Genomic DNA, 19,634 nt, shown 5'->3' on the forward strand with positions numbered 1-19,634 from the left:
CCAATACCCTGTACAACTGCAGTAGAACCTCCCTGCTCTTATACGTGAATCAAATTGGCAAGGGTGCTGAGGAAGAGGATTTTTTGGAATGTATGCGGGATAGTTATCTAAATCAACATGTAGAGGAACCAACGAGAGAGCAGGCTATTTTAGACTGGGTATTGAGTAATGAGGAAGGGTTAGTTAGCAGTCTTGTTGTACGTGCCCCCTTGGGCAAGAGTGACCATAATATGGTTGAGTTCTTCATTAGGATGGAGAGTGACATTGTTAATTCAGAAACAATGGTTCTGAACTTAAAGAAAGGTAACTTTGAGGGTATGAGACGTGAATTGGCCAAGATTGACTGGCAATTAATTCTAAAAGGGTTGACGGTGGATATGCAATGGAAGACATTTAAAGACTGCATGGATGAACTACAAAAATTGTTCATCCCAGTTTGGCAAAAGAATAAATCAGGGAAGGTAGTGCATCCGTGGATAACAAGGGAAATCAGGGATAGTATCAAAGCGAAGGATGATGCGTACAAATTAGCCAGAAAAAGCAGCATACCGGAGGACTGGGAGAAATTCAGAGACCAGCAGAGGAGGACAAAGGGCTTAATTAGGAAAGGAAAAATAGATTATGAAAGAAAACTGGCAGGGAACATAAAAACTGACAGCAAAAGTTTTTATAGATATGTGAAAAGAAAGAGATTAGTTAAAGCAAATGTAGGTCCCTTGCAGTCAGAAACGGGTGAGTTGATCATGGGGAACAAGGATATGGCGGACCAATTGAATAACTACTTTGGTTCCGTCTTCACTAAGGAAGACATAAATAATCTTCCGGAAATAGCAGGGGACCGCGGGTCAAAGGAGTTGGAGGAATTGAGTGAAATCCGGGTTAGCCGGGAAGTGGTGTTGGGTAAATTAAATGGATTAAAGGCCGATAAATCCCCAGGGCCAGATAGGCTGCATCCCAGAGTACTTAAGGAAGTAGCTCCAGAAATAGTGGATGCATTAGTAATAATCTTTCAAAACTCTTTAGATTCTGGAGTAGTTCCTGAGGATTGGCGGGTAGCAAACGTAACCCCACTTTTTAAGAAGGGAGGGAGAGAGAAAACGGGGAATTACAGACCAGTTAGTCTAACATCGGTAGTGGGGAAACTGCTAGAGTCAGTTATTAAAGATGGGATAGCAGCACATTTGGAAAGTGGTGAAATCATTGGACAAAGTCAGCATGGATTTACAAAAGGTAAATCATGTCTGACGAATCTTATAGAATTTTTCGAGGATGTAACTAGTAGCGTGGATAGGGGAGAACCAGTGGATGTGGTGTATCTGGACTTCCAGAAGGCTTTCGACAAGGTCCCACATAAGAGATTAGTTTACAAACTTAAAGCACACGGCATTGGGGGTTCAGTATTGATGTGGATAGAGAACTGGCTGGCAAACAGGAAGCAAAGAGTAGGAGTAAATGGGTCCTTTTCACAATGGCAGGCAGTGACTAGTGGGGTACCGCAAGGCTCAGTGCTGGGACCCCAGCTATTTACAATATATATTAATGATCTGGATGAGGGAATTGAAGGCAATATCTCCAAGTTTGCGGATGACACGAAGCTGGGGGGCAGTGTTAGCTGTGAGGAGGATGCTAGGAGACTGCAAGGTGACTTGGATAGGCTGGGTGAGTGGGCAAATGTTTGGCAGATGCAGTATAATGTGGATAAATGTGAGGTTATCCATTTTGGTGGCAAAAACAGGAAAGCAGACTATTATCTAAATGGTGGCCGACTAGGAAAAGGGGAGATGCAGCGAGACCTGGGTGTCATGGTACACCAGTCATTGAAAGTGGGCATGCAGGTGCAGCAGGCAGTGAAGAAAGCGAATGGTATGTTAGCTTTCATAGCAAAAGGATTTGAGTATAGGAGCAGGGAGGTTCTAATGCAGTTGTACAGTGTCTTGGTGAGACCACACCTGGAGTATTGCGTACAGTTTTGGTCTCCAAATCTGAGGAAGGACATTATTGCCATAGAGGGAGTGCAGAGAAGGTTCACCAGACTGATTCCTGGGATGTCAGGACTGTCTTATGAAGAAAGACTGGATAGACTTGGTTTATACTCTCTAGAATTTAGGAGATTGAGAGGGGATCTTATAGAAACTTACAAAATTCTTAAGGGGTTGGACAGGCTAGATGCAGGAAGATTGCTCCCGATGTTGGGGAAGTCCAGGACAAGGGGTCACAGCTTAAGGATAAGGGGGAAATCCTTTAAAACCGAGATGAGAAGAACTTTTTTCACACAGAGAGTGGTGAATCTCTGGAACTCCCTGCCACAGAGGGCAGTCGAGGCCAGTTCATTGGCTATATTTAAGAGGGAGTTAGATGTGGCCCTTGTGGATAAGGGGATCAGAGGGTATGGAGAGAAGGCAGGTACGGGATACTGAGTTGGATGATCAGCCATGATCATATTGAATGGCGGTGCAGGCTCGAAGGGCCGAATGGCCTACTCCTGCACCTAATTTCTATGTTTCTATGTTTCTATACTCAAATCCTTTTGCTATGAATGCTAACATACCATTCGCTTGGATGCCTGCATGCCTACATTCAATGACTGGTGTACCATGACACCCAGGTCTCGTTGCATCTCCCCTTTTCCTAATCGGCCACCATTCAGATAATAGTCTACTTTCCTGTTTTGGCCACCAAAGTGGATAACCTCACATTTATCCACATTATACTGCATCTGCCATGCATTTGCCCACTCACCCAACCTATCCAATTCACCTTGCAGCCTCCTAGCATCCTCCTCACAGCTCACACTGCCCCCCAGCTTCGTGTCATCCGCAAACCTGGAGATGTTGCATTCAATTCCCTCATCCAGATCATTAATATATATTGTAAATAGCTGGGGTCCCAGCACTGATCCTTGCGGTACCCCACTAGTCACTGCCTGCCATTCTGAAAAGGACCCGTTTACTCCTACTCTTTGCTTCCTGTCTGCCAGCCAGTTCTCTATCCACATCAATACTGAACCCACAATACCGTGTGCTTTAAGTTTGCATACTAATCTCTTATGTGGGACCTTGTCAAAAGCCTTCTGAAATTCCAGATATAACACATCCACTGGTTCTCCCTTATCCACTCTACTAGTTACATCCTCGAAAAATTCTATAAGATTCGTCAGACATGATTTACCTTTCATAAATCCATGCTGACTTTGTCCAATGATTTCACCACTTTCCAAATGTGCTGCTATCCCATCTTTAATAACTGATTCTAGCATTTTACCCACTGGAAACTTTCCAATCAGGTTTCAGGGCCCACCACAGCACAGAGTCTGCCTTGTTGAAGGTATATAATGGCCTACTTCTCACCGTTGACTCCGGCGACCGTGCAATCCTGCTCCTTCTCAACCTCAGCGCAGCATTTGATACAGTCGACCACACCATCCTAATTGACCGTCTCCGGTATGGGGTTGGTATCGATGGCACTGCCGAGCTGGTTTGTCTCCTACCTCAAAGATAGGAGTTTCTCTACAAACATAGGCAACACTTTCTCCTACCCAGCTAGCCTTTGCTGCGGGGTTCCACAAGGCTCCATCCTAGGCCCCATTCTCTTCTCCCTGTATATGCTCCCTTAGGCCGTCATTCAAAGGCACGGCATTTCCTTCCACTGCTCTGCACACGATACACAACTCTACCTCCCCCTGAAACCCAACAACCGATCAAATCTACTCAGCCTTATCCACTGCCTCGAGAATATAAAGTGTTGGATGGTCCAGAACTTCCCCCAACTAAACGAGAGTAAATCTGAGGTCATCCTACTTGGCCCCTCGGACTCCATCAAAACGATAACAGGCAGCCTTGGAAGCCTTACCCAATTACTCAAACCTCATGTCATAAACCTTGGCGTGATATTTGACTCCGCATTGAAATTTGACAAACAAGTCAATGCCGTGGTAAAAGCTAGCTTCTTCCAGCTTCGGACGATAGCTAAAATAAAACCATTCCTCCAATTTGGCAACCTCATTTATCTCCTGCCGCCTCGATTACTCCCTTTACACTGGCATCAGCCAATCATCCCTGTCCCACCTGCAATTGGTCCAAAACGCCGCAGCGAGACTCCTGACAGGCACCCGAAAAAGGGACCACATCACCCCGATCCTGGCCTCTCTCCACTGGCTCCCAGTGCGGTTCCAAATCAATTTCAAGCTCCTTCTTTATGTATACAAAGCCCTTAACGGGCTTGCCCCCACCTACATCAAAAGTCTGCTCACCCACCACACCACCTCCAGGTCTCTCAGATCGGCCGACTTGGGGTTACTGACCATCCCGCGGTCTAGGCATAAGCTCAGGGGCGACCGCGCTTTTGCGGTTGCAGCTCCTAGACAATGTCTAGACTTAAAACTTATTTCTTTCTACTCTCAAGCCTTTCTTGAGGTCCTCTGAGGGAGCGCTGTATGTATTGTATGTATGTATTGACGTTTCGGGTCGAGTCCCTTCTTCAGTCTAAAGAAGGGTCTCGACCTGAAACGTCACCCATTCCTTCTCTCCAGAGATGCTGCCCGTCCCGCTGAGTTACTCCAGCATTTTGTGTCCATCTAACACACGCAAATGAAAATAGTACAGATGGGCAGAAATGGTTGGCAAAGTTGGCACGGAAGGGCCCGTTTCTGTGCCGTACGACATTAACAAAGGAGATGAGTGTAAGAGTCATGGGTATGGGTGGGAGATGGTCAGTCAGACTGGGCGCTGATGCCCGTTTCCATAACCATGACGGCCTTGTGGGGAAGGCAAGCATTTCCTGCTCCCCTGTTGCTAAAAGGCAGCAGGTGGAACACAGATGAAACTGAGCACTGAGGCACAGAACGAGAAACCTTTGTCACCCACTCTGGATGGATATGATTGAGATCCGCCGAGCTGATGACAGAGGAGTGGTGGCCACGTGGACCAGGCAGCGTTGGGGCCAATGGGCAACATCAGAGACTGTCCAGGAGCCCGAGATTAAGGCACTGTCTCTTTCAAAAGTTCTTGCAACTCCCACTCACTGTCAGATATTATCAGGGAACAGCAGCTTGTGAACCTCAAAGTATATTAGTGTTTAATTGATATTTACTTGTCACCGGGAGGGCAGCGACTCACCCGGTAAACCACCAGAAGGTCAGGCGGGAGAGAAAGCCAGCGTTGATTTCCGGGCTCGGATTCTGTGGGAAGAGCAGAACCAGTCAGCTTCCAACATGCCATCCTGTCACCCAGCGATCCCCGGAACATCCTGCTTGATTGGCAGCCCCCTCCCCCCCACCCCACCCCCAGCGGTGTCTCGCTCAAGGTTATTCCAACATCTTCCAATCCCACAACCTCTCACAACAGGACGGACCAGAGCACCCAGTGTGGCAACAAGATCGCCTGCAGGCAGCCCTCCAGGCTCCTCATTTGGAAGCCGTCACTCCTCCCTTTCTGACATGCATTTGTCCCCTTTTCACCTCGAGCCTTTGTCACTGACTCCACCCATCTTTCAATCATCTGCCGCTCCTCTCACCTGTATCCACCTATCACCTGCTAGTGTTTGTTGCATCCCCACCTCTCTTCCAGCCTTGTCCCCCCACCTTTTTCCAGTCTGAAGAAGGGTTCCAACCCGAAACGTCATCCGTCTATTCCCTCCACAGATGCTGCCTGACCCTCTGAGTTACTCCAGCACTTGGTGCTTTGCTGAAGATTCCAGCATCTGTGGTTCCTTGCATCTCCCTGCGATGTGTAAACATGGCCAGTCCGTGACTACTGCTGGGTGTGTGGGGCAGAGGGGTGTGACCACATGTCAGTCTATGTCCTGATCAATGACCACAACCCTTCTGCGGACCCAACCCGTGACCCGGTCAGTGTTTGCCGTTACACATGGGCCTCCAGTGTTGGAGAGAGGAGGGCAATTCAAACGTCAGCACTGTTGAGGCACACCAGCACTCACCACATCTTCCAACACGCTGGTAAAGTATGGAGGAGGCTCACGTAAACAGCAGAGGCAAAACTGAACCAGAACAAGTGCAAAATAAATGTAGAAGGTGGTGAATCGAAAGACATCAGACACTTGATGCTGTGGAGAAACAGAGCAATTGGTCAGCAGTACACAGAGGCCCAGGGCCAGTCTAGTCTCCCTGCAGCTGAAGCATGGCTGGGCTACCACAAACGGCAGCTCTATTTTTTAAATTTCAAAATAGACTTTATTCAGGTAATAAATATATCCAATACGTGAACCGTGCGAAAAATTCATCCGACATTTTCGGAGGCTATACAAATTGTTCAATGCAGTCTATATACATTTCTCAAATTTCACAAATCTGTCACCCACCCGTGCCACTCATGTGGCCCCCTGGCATGGGATACCGTCCCTTATTTTGAGGGGCGTCTCCACCATACCGGCAGCTCCGCTTGGTCAGTTCTCTCCCTATTGCTCCAAATCATCAAACCAAGCCCCACAGGTAATGCCAGAGACAACGCACGTCAGTACACCCCCCCCCCCCCCCCCCCCCCCCACTGATCTCTCCACACTCACCATTATCACACATTTACATTTCTGTGGAGTAATTTAATTTCTCACTAACTACCATGGAGAATTGAACAAAACTCCCAAATAGTCAAAGCCCTGCTGTCTGCACCATTTACCCCACCCAGAGTTCCAAATAACTGTGCCCTTTGCTAGCGACAGTTCCATAGAGCAGAGCAGAGGAGCAGGCCCTTCGGCCCATCCTGTCCATACCCAACATGATGCCATGTTAAACTAATCTCTGCCTGTCCGTGATCCATCTTCCTGCGTATCCGTGTTTGAGGGCCATGGCCCGGCACTCTGGGCAGAGTATCTGTGCCCACTTCCGCCATCCACTCACCTCTCTCAGTGCTGCCAGGATTTTTGAACGGAATGGCACCACGGCACAGAGCAGGGAGAGGAGCCAGAAGAAGAAGAGAACGGCCGACGACTGGACTCCACGCAGCCTCTCACACTGGATCAGTAATGTCGCCACCAACTGGAGTCACAATAATGTCCGGCATTAAAAACAAATCACTGGCAGCAAACACACCCCACAGACCCCACAGACACACCATCCCCACCCACCCCCCACAGACCCTGTCATCCATTCCCACCCTCACCCCACCCACCCCCCCACACCCTCACCACAGACCCCGTCACCCTCACCCACCACCCCCTCCACCCACCATCCCCACCCTCATCACCACACACCCCACAGACCCACCATCCCCACCCTCACCCCCACCCCACAGACCCCGTCACCCACACCCACAGACCCCGTCGCCCACCACCCCCACCCTTACCCACCACCCCCACCCTCACCCCACCCCACAGGCCCCATCACCCTCACCCACACCACAGACCCCGTCACCCCCACCCACCATCCCCACCCTCACCCCACCCCACAGACCCCATCACCCTCACCACAGACCCCGTCACCCCCACCCTCACCCCACCCCACAGACCCATCACCCTCACCACAGACCCCGTCACCCCCACCCTCACCCCACCCCACAGACCCCATCACCCTCACCACAGACCCCGTCACCCCCACCCTCACCCCACCCCACAGACCCCGTCACCCTCACCCACCCCCAGACCCACCATCGCCACCCTCACCCCCACCCTCATCACCACCCCACAGACCCCGTCACCCACCCCCACCCACCATCCCCACCACCTCACAGACCCCGTCACCCACACCCACCATCCCCACCACCCCCCCACCCACCATCCCCACCCTCACCCTCACCACCACTCCCCCCACCACAGTGACGCACCATGCTGATTCCCAGGAGCACAGGGCTGATGAAATCGGCTGCCATCCATCCCTTTTGGTTGACCATCTGATGGAGGGAATAGAAGAGATCCAACCAGCAGACAATCCACAGCACAACCCCCAGGACCTGCAGGAGGGAGAGGGGAACGGGACAGTCGCACAGAGAGATGCAAACAGCACAAGGCACAAGTACAGCACGCGTGAAACACATCACCTGCCTACAGACGTTTCCTCAGAGGCTACTGATAGTTAAAGAGCCACGTCCCTGGAGGACATATTCCATCCAGCTATGGGCAGCACAGCACATTGCAGTCCAGAAAATGACCAGTTTTGTTTATGTGCTGTCCAGCTCTTCACACTCTGCCATCTCCTTCCAGCCATCTGCCATCCACAGACACACTGGCCCCAGAGAGACAGATGTCGACTATCGATCCCCAACTGAGTGGGTTAATAGGAGCACGTGTATGTGCAAAGCTCGTTAGAGCCAACACTGACACCTAGTATAGAAGCATCGCCTCCTCAATCACCAACAGTGATAGAACAAAGATTAGCACACGCTGGAAAACTAAAGTGGTGCCGACAGTGCGGGCTGACAGCGGGCAGTGAGGGATGGGTAATCACTGGATGGTCTGTCCAGGGACTTGAATAAAGGGAATGCAGATGGAGGAGAGTCGGAGGAGAGACAAACGCTGGAGCTGTGGGAGGCAAAACCCTGCTAGTGTTACACATCTGACACAGAAACAGAATACTGCCAATGCTCAGCAGGTCAAAATACATCAGTCAGAGAGACAAATATTAAGCTAAAGGTTCATGTTGCTGATGTTTCATTAGCTTTGCATCACTCTGGTGCAAACTGGAAGATATGGTTACCTGAAATTGATGAAATCAGTGAAATTGAAAAACAAATCTGATGCTGGAAATCTAAAATAAAATGCTGCGAATACTCAGGAGGTCAGGCCAAAGGGTTGACCACAGATGCAGCCTGACCTGCTTGTGTTCCCACTATTTGCTTTAGAGTCATACAGCACAGATGCTGCATGGATGCCCTGTGTAAGCTAGTCCTATTCGCCTGCTGTTGCCCTGAATCTATTCCTATCCACGTACCCCGTCCAAACGATTTAAATGTTTTTGCACCTGCCTCAACCACTTCCTCTGGCAGCCCGTTCCACATACCCACCACCCTTGTAAAATCAGCTGCCCCTTTGGAAGCTGAGGGTCAACTTTTCCCATACAGAGATCGGTGGATTTATGGAACGAGCTGCCAAAGGAGGTCGTTGAAGCAGGTACAATAACAACATTTAAAAAACATTTGCACAGCTGCATGGATCAGCAAGGTTTAGAGGGATGTGGGCCAAACGTAGGCAGGTGGTTCAGGTGTAAATGGAGCATGTTGGTTGGCCATGGCAAGTTGGGCAGAAGGGCCTGATTCTATGGCTCCACTGCAGTGCTGAATTAGTCTGTATCTGCTGAGAGAGAATTACTGAACTCACTGTTGAGTCCTGGGCAGGAGCATGCCAAGTTAGAATACTAAATACATTATAAATTATGAATTCAAAAAGGAACTCCCAAATTTCTCAGATGTAGTTTTGGATGGAGATTTCACCTTCAGTTCGATGTGGGTCCATAACTCTTCATTTATGTATGACCAAGCTTGCCTACCACACACACTCCCCATTCTCTCCACACAACCTCTCTACAACTTAACACATGTGCATTTTCCACTTCTCTAGGCCCATTGATCCAAATCATTCAATGTTTCACTCTCTGACTGACTGAAATATAAAAATGGGGAGGTCAATCAAATGCCTTTGTTATTCACACATTATTATCAGATAAAATCACGTGATCAGGTCTTGCCTGAAGGCACTTCCCTAATAGTGCAGCAGGGAGTGTTGTCTCAGTCACAGGCTCAAACACTGACCTGGGAATTGAACCCTTTACCAAATGATTCCAACAATGGATATTCCACAGAGAACAAATGAAGATGACAGCGGTCGGGCAGCAGAAGTAGATTGAAGGAATGACTGTGAATCATTCGACTCCAGAATTTGCCTGCTATGGTTTATGGAGCGTTAAACTACTGGAGAAATAGTTCACAGGAAACCAAATGCTACATATTTACACACAACCTGTTTCATGTGGTTCATTCCATTAATGATTCACTGGCCTCCGTAAAAGGGGATTGTGAGATTGTGTGGGCTTCTTATCAGAACGACTTCCTCCAGGCACCACTAGGCTGCTGATTGCGCTACATTCCCCGCTGGGAACACATAGATTGCCAGCAGAGGCTTCAGGTTGCCTGACCTCTTCACACAGGGAGCGTCACTCGTGTACCTGCACCCACCGCTAGCCAGCCAAATGCAGTCCCAGATCAGCACAGAAGCTGTGGAAGCTTTGTACAAGAACATGAACTGGCCCTTCAGCCCCACCATATCTTCACCAAACATGTTGGCAATCTAAACTGATCCCATCGGCTGCACATGGCCTAGCTTTCTCCATACTCATGTCTGTCTAAATGCCTCTTCACTGTGCCATCACATCCGCTTCTACCACCTGCCCCGCCAGCATGTTCCAAGCACTAACCACTCCATGACGAAAATACTTGCCTCAAAAATCTCCTTTCAACTTTCCCTGACTTTCCTCCTTCCCGCAGATTGGCTATGTGTTGATATTTACATCCCATCAGAAAATCAGAGCTGGACTGAAAGTCCTGTTTCCACGTTATACAATTCTATCACCAGCAAATTTAAAGCTTTGTCCTGTTCTATGTTTTTGATGCTTTCCCACCATGTATCTGCCGTGTCCTAGTCCACGCACTCTGCTTGTTGACATCTATCTTCCTGAAGCTGCCCTCCATCCTATGCTCTGTCCACACAAAACAACGCACTCCCTCTGCCGTCACTCTTTCTCAGAAGATAGACACAAAGTGCTGGAGTAACTCAGCGGGACAGGCAGCATCTCTGGAAAGAAGGAATGGGTGATGTTTCGGGTCGAGACCCTTCTTCAGATAGGTCATCTTCTCGATCTGAAACGTCACCCACCCTTCTCTCCAGAGATGCTGCCTGTCCCGCTGAGTTACTCCAGCACTTTATGTCTATCTTCAGTTTAAACCAGCATCTGCAGTTCCTTCCTACACGTCACTCTTTCTCGTCTGTTGTTATTATTTTCCGCTCTATGGGCTGAGTAATATTTAACCACACTGCTGTTAATACAGAGGGGGATGATATTTATTTCTCTGAAGGATTAAAGTGCACTCGGGTGGATATTTAAACGTTAATATTACATCCAGGAATTAGAATGATTTCATGGTCGCCATCTTTTTAATAGTTATTTTGTTTAATGTGATTCCCTGATTCGGAAAGACCCCTGGTATCCACCCATTCATACACCCTCCAGACTCCTGTACCTCCCATGATACTCGCCACCTGTGGCAGCACAGGGGCTTCCCAAAGTGCCGAACACCACCGAGCCACACACTTACCGTTTTGACCCTGTTGAGTCGGGTGACTCTGATGTAACCTCTGCTGTTCTGTCGGAGATACAGGAAGTACAGGGGGAAGATCAGCAACAGATAAATACTTGGAATCCAAGACAGGATGGTTTTCTGGAAACATTGAGTCAGATCGGGAGAGTCTGTGAGAAAAGTAATGTTGTGATCCTGCAAGGGGGGAAATGGGAGAGAACAGGAAGAGGTCAGCTTGTAGGAGATGTAGCAACCCAATATCCAAATCCTAAATAACATGGAATAAATTAAGCACTTTGGTCGACTGTCTTAATACGTCTTCACGAAGCTCGATTTCGAATGCACGGATCGTCACAGGGCAAGTTGCAAAGAAACAGTTGACTAAGGAATACACAATTCTGGGCTTTATTGATAGAGTATAATAGGAGAGAGGTCACATTCAATCTTAATTAAACAGAAGCCTAAAATCATAAAACATTCGCAGATGCTAGAAATCTGAAATAAAACAGGAATGGCTAAAACAGCTCAGCAGAAGAGCCAGGCAGCATCTACAAAAAGAGGAAGAGCTGCTGCTACACTGGGAAGCTGGAGCATTGCATTCAGTGGTGGCTGCCAGTGTACATGGATGTGAAACATACCAGAAGGTCCAGAACAGATTTACGAGAATGTTCCTGCAATGAGCGACTGCGGTTCAAGGATAGATAAATGGAATTGTTATCTTTAGAAAATGATGAGGGACATTTGATAAAAGTATATAAATTGATTAGGTCTGGAGAGAGCCATAGCACAAGGTTGTTCCATTGTGAACAGGTCAAGGACTAGGAGCACGACAGATCTTTATTCTTACACTCAAATGGTCCAATGTACTCTTGGATAGCAGCACATTCCAATCTTTCACCAATGATTGTTTTATGCACCAATGTCAACAACCTTGCTCTTTCCCACATCACAATCCATCTGCCAAGTTTGTGCACGTTTGCCCAGCTTGATATTTCCCCCTTGATATTCCCCCCTTGATATACCCCCCTTGATATACCTCCCCTGAACACCCACTCCCATTCCAACGTCTCACCATGCCAGAGTTTTGCATCATCAAAATGCTTGAAATATGAAGCCCACCACCTCATCATTAACACTGATTGTGAGAAGCAGACACACATTTTCATCATGAATCTTTCCCTTACACACCCGTTCCCCGTTGGGCAATGTTTATTCACATATTCTAGCTCCCTTTCCCAGATGAATTTTAGGTATGTTACAAAACTTACCTTCAGCGGCGCTGCAATTCTGCCACTGACCGTGTGCGCGACTTTGGCGCCTTTGAGAGGGGGGCGGGATTAAAATGCCATTTTCTCCTGCCTGTCGGAGTCGATCTTTCTCAGCCTGTTCAGCTGCTGCAGAAAAATCGCTCCGACATCCATTCTCTGAAGTTTTTTATAAACATCGCTGGACAATTTAATCGCAGTAAAATAAAAATCGACTTCTAACGCCGTCAACGGGACAGGTCTCCCGTACGGAACAAATAAAGTTAAGCCGTTTATTTTACATATAAACTTGCTTCTTATGATTACTTTAATCCAAATTTTACATTGCGAAAAGGTGATTTAGGCCCCATACGAACCGGCAGTGTTTTTCCTGCCAATATGGGGTTTAAATTCACCGCAAACCGCAACATTCCAAACGATCGCATTCCACAAAATCCCACTTGCAAGATGATTTAAATGGCCATTAATTTACGGGAATTAAACACTAAATTCCTTCCATTTGGCCTATAAATTCATGACAATGAGATTTAAAAATCATGTTATATTGTGAATTCTTGTGTGAATGTTATTTGGACACTTAGGCGGCCTTTTCACGGGGCGACTTGACGCAAGAGTGAACCAGAGTTTAACATCGTGGGAACCTCGTGCGATAACAGTACGGCATTCGTGGACCACCGTGGACCACCGTAGCTAACGGCAGGTAATCGTGTACCTTGGTCACTCGGGAGAAAATTCAAGAAAGTTTGAATTTCTCCAAGAGTGACTTGTACACTTGTGGTTGAGCATTGCAACATTATATGAACGTAGTGGCCAGTGCGATATCCGTAATAACTCTTGCGGGTACCGTGGGAACTCCTGCGAACGGTGAACCCGGAAGCTGGACAGAGGGGACAGAAGGTGAGTAAAAATTGTCTTCTGTGGGATTGAATTTTAAAAATAAATTAAAATAAAGATTTACATCCGCATATGGACATCAACTTATTCATGAGTTATGTTAATGAGATTCAAGAAAATAACTATAATCTTTAAAAGGGACTTTAAAAGGGACTTTACTGAAAGGTTACGCATTTTTATGGTCCGTGAGAAATTTTTCACATGTACTTCTTTGAGAGATGCAGGTCGGAGTCCTCGCCGACTAGCGATCGATGCCTTCCTGAAGCAGGGTCCGGAACGCTACCAATCAATGTTGTACAGAGACCCGTGTAAGGAGTGAACTGCACATGCTGGTTTAAACCGAAGACAGACACAAAAAGCTGGAGTAACTCAGCGAGTCAAGCAGCATCTCTGGAGAAAAATAGCTGATGTTTCGGGACGAGACACATCTTCAGACTCAATTCCGATTAGGCTGTCTGAAGAAGGGTTCCGATTCGAATCGCCACCTATTCTTTTTCTCCAGAGATGCTGCCTGACCCGCTGACTTACTCCAGCTTTTTATGTTTTTCTTCCCAGATCTGACTTACCTGCTGAGTTACACCAACATTTTGTGTCCTTCTGTGCGTATTAACCAGCATTAACCAGCGTCTGCAGTTCATTTAGACATTACCTAACTTCAGATTTTAGAGATATAGCGCGTGGGAACTCCTGCGAACGGTAAACCCGGAAGCTGGACAGAGGGGACAGAAGGTGAGTAAAAAATGTGGTCTCAATATCGACAAGGGAACATGTGTCCTTCGAGGACGTCCCACCTAATTGTCATTGTTGGATAATCTTTTTAACAGGAACACTTGCAGAGATGGCTCCCAGAAAATCTCAAAGAAAGGGGGTAAAGCGTGTCAGAGATGTTTTTGCCATGTTGCTCTATTCAGTTTCTATATTGTTTCAGTTTCTATATCTATATTGTTGCTCTATTCAGTTTCTCAGGGGGTCGGGACGGGACTGGAGTTGGGAGGGAAAGGTGGGGGAGTCGAGGGAGAGGAGGGGGAGACAGATGGGGGTGTCTTCATTTACTGGCGGCGGGTGTCTGTCACTGAAACAGGCAGGTGAGATTTCACATCCACCTTGTGTGTGCCTCTCTCTCTCTCTCCCTCCCTCTTACACAGGCTGAGAGACTCTGCCTCTGTGAGTGTACGTCTCTTTCTCCCCCTCTCCCACACACAGTAAGACAGAGGTACTGTGCTCAGTCCATCTGTGTCTCCCACATACACAGTAAAACATGTCTCCAAATGAGCCAATTCAACCAAGGGAGGATATTTATAGTGTGTGAAAAAAAAAGTTACATCATTTGTGTCACGTGTAGTTCACGATGTTCATTCAAGATTTAACGCGAAAGCTCGGGAGACGGACAAGTCACTCGCACAAATAACAGAAATGCCGAGTACCGTGGGAACTCTTTATCTACCCCCCGTTATATCGTGCGAGACTCGTGCTGGACCACGACCACTTCACTCTGGTGACATCTTGCGTCAACTCACCCCGTGAAAAAGCCCTATTAGGCTATTTAAAAATGTTAACCTTTTCTTAAGAAATGGATAGATGATTAGATCTAATAATTGAATTTTGTAATTAGCTACAATTAGGTAGCTAACTAATTATATGCTTTAATTTCAGATCATCCAAGTAAAATTGTTTCATATTTGTTTCAGAATGCTGCAATCTATAATAACTGAAAATTTCATTCAATTCTCTTAATTTTCAAGAAAGTTATGGGCTTTTGACTGTCCTCGATTAAGTCAATGGAAAAGCAATAGGGAACAAGATGCTAATTTCAGAGTATGAAAATGGCCGTAACTTTTTTAATACTGAAGATATGAAAGTGAATTAGGTGTCAAATTAAACTTTTTATGCTTTATCTGATGGGATAAATTGCAGACTTGATTTTTAAAATCTCAAAATGTTGTAACATTCTTATGAATTTCATTGAACTTTTGTCAAGTTGTAAACATTTCTAAACCACATGTACTGCTAACTCACAACTTCATCGGCTGCCGTCTCTGATTAAGAGCGTCTTCAATATTTCCCCATCTCCTCTTGGTGCATTTGTTTGAAATTCATGATTTTTTTAAAATGCCATACCTTGTTTCATCATTTGCCACAAAGCACAACATGTGGCCCTCCCTCATACATCCATCATTGAGATGATGCCAGTAGATTGCACCACTCTCTCCACAAAAATTGCAATCATCCATCTCGGTGATGCCTTATCTTGCTATGTTTGCATTGTCACAAGTCCAAATGATTAAAACATTTCCAATAAGAATTTATGCAATATCATAGTTAACTATTTCCAAGATAACCATAATTCTTTTATTTGATTTTCAAATCGAGCAGAAGTGGGCATGAAGAAGGCAAACACCCCAAACACCCCAATGCCTCACCCTGAGCAACATGGTTGTAGTTGTGGTGGTCAATCATCACAGCCCCAGGAGGCAGTGGAGGCCGATTCTCTGGATGCTTTCAACAGTTAGATAGGGCTCTTAAAGATAGTAGAGTCAAGGTATATGGGGAGAAGGCAGGAACGGGGTACTGATTGTGGGTGGTCAGCCATGATCACAGTGAATGGCGGTGCTGGCTCAAAGGACCGAATGGCCTACTCCTGTACTTAGGGGTCTCGACCTGAAACGTCACCTATTCCTTTGCTCCATAGATGCTGCCTCACCCGCTGAGTTTGTCCAGCATTTTTATCTACCTTCGATTTTTCCAGCATCTGCAGTTCCTTCTTAAACTTATTGTCTATTGAGTCAGTCAAATAGCATGGCAACAGGCCCTTTGGCCCAACTCATTAAGGCTGACCAAGATGTCTAGCCACACTACTCCCATTTTCCTGCATTTGGCCCATATCCCTATGTTTCTTTCCAACCCATGTCCCTCTCCAAATCCTTCTTACTGTGATTGTGCCTGTCATCTCTCTTGGCAGCTTGTTCCACACATCTACCACCCTCTGTGTGGAAAAACATCCAACAGAAGACCTTTAAATATTACCTGTCTCACCTTAAACCCATGTCTTCTAGTTTTAGACACCCCTATCCTGGGAAAGAGACCAACAATACATTCTATTTGTGCTTCTCATAATTGTATTAAACCTCTCAGCCTCCTGCACTCCAGCCCTCCATCCAGAAAACCTCCAGGTGAGTCCTTCTGCACTCTCTTTGGAACTATCGTGTTCTTTCTGTGGTGTGACGACTAGAACTGCACACAATTTTCCAAGTCTAACCGATGTCTATGCAGCTGATGTCCAATTCATGATCAATGAGGCAAAGCTTCAATGAGGTGAACCTTCTTCACCAACCTATCCAGCAATGTCGCCATTTTCAGGGAGCTACGAATTTACACCCAAGGTCCCCCTGTACTTCATTGATCCTTAGCACAAAGGGCGGCTGATTGTGTTGAAGAAAGACTGGAATGGAGTTGTGAATGTTGAATGCTGCACTCTTTCCATTCATTCCTGCGTAGTTTCTTCACTGTAGTTAATTCCTGATTTTCTTATAAGCTGCAACTGCTCAATAAAATACAATTTGTTCAGAGAACCACGAGATTTATTGAAAAGCACAACTTTGTTAGAGGCTTTGCTATCAATTAATAATTCCGATGTGCAGTAGAAGTGCATCGCGGAGGTTTCACAGCTGGCAGACTACCTTTGTACCCAGTGGTACAGCTGGCAGGGTTGCTTTGTACCCAGTGGTACAGCTGGCAGGGTTGCTTTGTACCCAGTGGTACAGCTGGCAAGACTAGCTTTGTACCCAGTGGTACAGCTGGCAGGGTTGGTGAAGAAGGTTCACCTCATTGATCATGAATTGGACATCAGACATCGGTTAGACTTGGAAAATTGTGTGCAGTTCTAGTCGTCACACCACAGAAAGAACGCGATAGTTCCAACACTTCCTGTTTCTCCTTCCAGAATTCATTTTCTAAGGCTCCCGTCAGCCTGAAGAAGACAAACGTCTTGGGACAGGATACAGAGGGGCCGCCAGTCATCACCATCGACAACTACGAACTCGATGCCGTCCATCAGTTGACATATGAGGAAAGGTTAAGTAAGCTGGGACTCTACTCTCTGGAGTTTAGAAGAATGAGAGGCGATCTCATTGAAACGTATAAGATCGTGAGGGGCCTTGATCGGGTGGATGCACCGAGGATGTTCCCAATGATCGGGGGGGCTAGAACTAGGGGACATAGTTGCAGAGTGAGGGGGGGCTCTTTTAAAACTGAGATGAGGAAGAACTTCTTCACCCAGAGGGTGGTTAGTTTGTGGAATTCACTGCCCCAGGGAGCAGTGGAAGCAGAAACGTTAAATATATTTAAGTCACAAATAGATGGTTTTTTAGCTGCCAAGGGGATAAGGGGCTACGGGGAGAGGGCTGGGATATGGACCTAGGTATGGTTAGTGTAGTAAGACCTGAGTGATCTCCTGGACAAGTGTCGATCGCCTGGATTGGGGTCGGAGAGGAATTTCCCGGATTTTTTTCCCGAATTGGACCTGGGTTTTTATCCGGTTTTTTGCCTCCCCCAGGAGATCACGCGGTTCTTGGGGTGGAGAGGGGTGATAGCGGTATAAAGGGGAGGGTAGTGTCTTGTGTTCTGTGTCTTGTGTCTACTGTTTGTGGGTAAGTGTGTTTGTTTAGTGTTCAGCCATGAGTGAATGGCGGTGCGGGCTCGACGGACCTGGTGGTCTACTCTCGCACCTACTTTCTATGATTCTATGATTCTATGATCAGTTCACGTACCTCGGCTCCACCATCACCGACAACCTCTCCTTGGACACAGAGATCGACAAGAGGATCGGGAAGGCAGCTACAACTCTCGCTCGCCTCACAACTCGAGTGTGGACCAACCCAAAGCTGACAGTGAAGACAAAGATAGCAGTCTACAATGCCTGTGTCAACAGCACGCTGCTGTAAGGCACTGAGACATGGACTACATATGCCAGACAGGGGAGAAGATTCAACACCTTCCACCTGAGAAGCATTCGCCGTATCCTGGGCATATCCTGGCAAGACAGAGTGTCCAACGCCGAGATCCTGTCTCGCGCTGGCCTTACCAGTATGTACACGCTACTCAGGCAGCGCAGACTGCGGTGGCTGGGCCAGGTCCACCGCATGGAGGATGGCCGTATTCCAAAAGACATCCTCTATGGAGAGCTGACATCTGGGAGGAGAACCATTGGCCGCCCCCAGCTACGTTACAAGGTTGTCTGCAAGAGAGATATGAAGGTGCTCGACATGGATGTGGAGACCTGGGAGAGCCCTGCAGCTGACCGCACGAGGTGGAGAGATACCCTGAACCAACATCTCAAAACGGGGGAAGAGAAACTGTTGAACGCAGCGGCAGACAAGCGGGCACGTAGAGAGGAGCGCAGCAACTTCAACAAACCAGAGACCACACACACAAATGTGACCTTTGCCACAGAGACTGTCACTCCCGCATTGGTCTCTTCAGCCACAAGCGACGCTGCTCCAGCAGAGGGTTGGAGCAAGCAGCCAACAACTAGGATGCATCACCCATGGGCAGTCATGACCGAGGAGGGACCTGCTACATCCCCAGCTAAGCTTGTTTAAACCTCCCCCAAAATCTCCAGCAGACCCCACCCTGCCAGGTGATTATTTCCAGTCCTGCTGAGATGCAACCCATTTGTACAGATCCCCTGGACAGAAATAATTCTAAACTCTGCAGCTCCCTCATCTGCAACCTCACTCCAGCTACACATTCAACACTTTGTAACCGTCTTGTCAGCCTGTGGCACTGTTGGACACTTCCTACATGCTCCTTAATCTCAGTCACTGGAAGATCCAAATACCTCACACATGGCACTCCACTTAGCTGAGCTCAGCTGCCTTGCACTCAAAGCTCCAAGCACCTGTGGCACGAGGTCTTGGTACATGTGTGGTTGAGATGTAGAAAGAATGAAATCCTCAAGCATCAGATAATGTAGAAACAGGGAAAATAGGTGCAGGAGTAGACCATTCGGCCCTTCGAGCCAGCACCACCATTCAATATGATCATGGCTAATCATAAAAAATCAGTACCCCGTTAGCCCTCAGAGTTATATCTAACTCTCTCTTGAAAACATCCAGTGAATTTACCTCCACTGCCTTGTGTGGCATAGAATTCCACAGATTCACAACTCTCTGGGTGAAAACATTTATCCGCATCTCAATCCTAAATGACCTACTCCTTATTCTCAAACTGTGAACTCAGGGTC

General features: G+C 47.2%; 1 protein-coding gene across 1 annotated transcript in view; it reads right to left on the reverse strand.

Annotated features, from left to right (window-relative positions):
- The window catches only part of abcc3 (ATP binding cassette subfamily C member 3), a 123,313-nt gene that overhangs the window by 56,000 nt on the left and 47,679 nt on the right, over positions 1–19,634 (reverse strand). The window contains exons 2-6 of the mRNA XM_033044717.1: positions 11,253–11,429; positions 7,773–7,898; positions 6,851–6,988; positions 5,935–6,060; positions 5,115–5,176 (exon numbers count right to left, since the gene is read on the reverse strand). Coding sequence (XP_032900608.1) covers positions 5,115–5,176; positions 5,935–6,060; positions 6,851–6,988; positions 7,773–7,898; positions 11,253–11,429 — 629 coding nt within the window. The remainder of the gene's footprint in view (positions 1–5,114; positions 5,177–5,934; positions 6,061–6,850; positions 6,989–7,772; positions 7,899–11,252; positions 11,430–19,634) is intronic.

This window comes from Amblyraja radiata, chromosome 26 (assembly GCF_010909765.2).
Source record: "Amblyraja radiata isolate CabotCenter1 chromosome 26, sAmbRad1.1.pri, whole genome shotgun sequence".
NCBI classification, from domain to species: Eukaryota; Metazoa; Chordata; class Chondrichthyes; order Rajiformes; family Rajidae; genus Amblyraja; species Amblyraja radiata.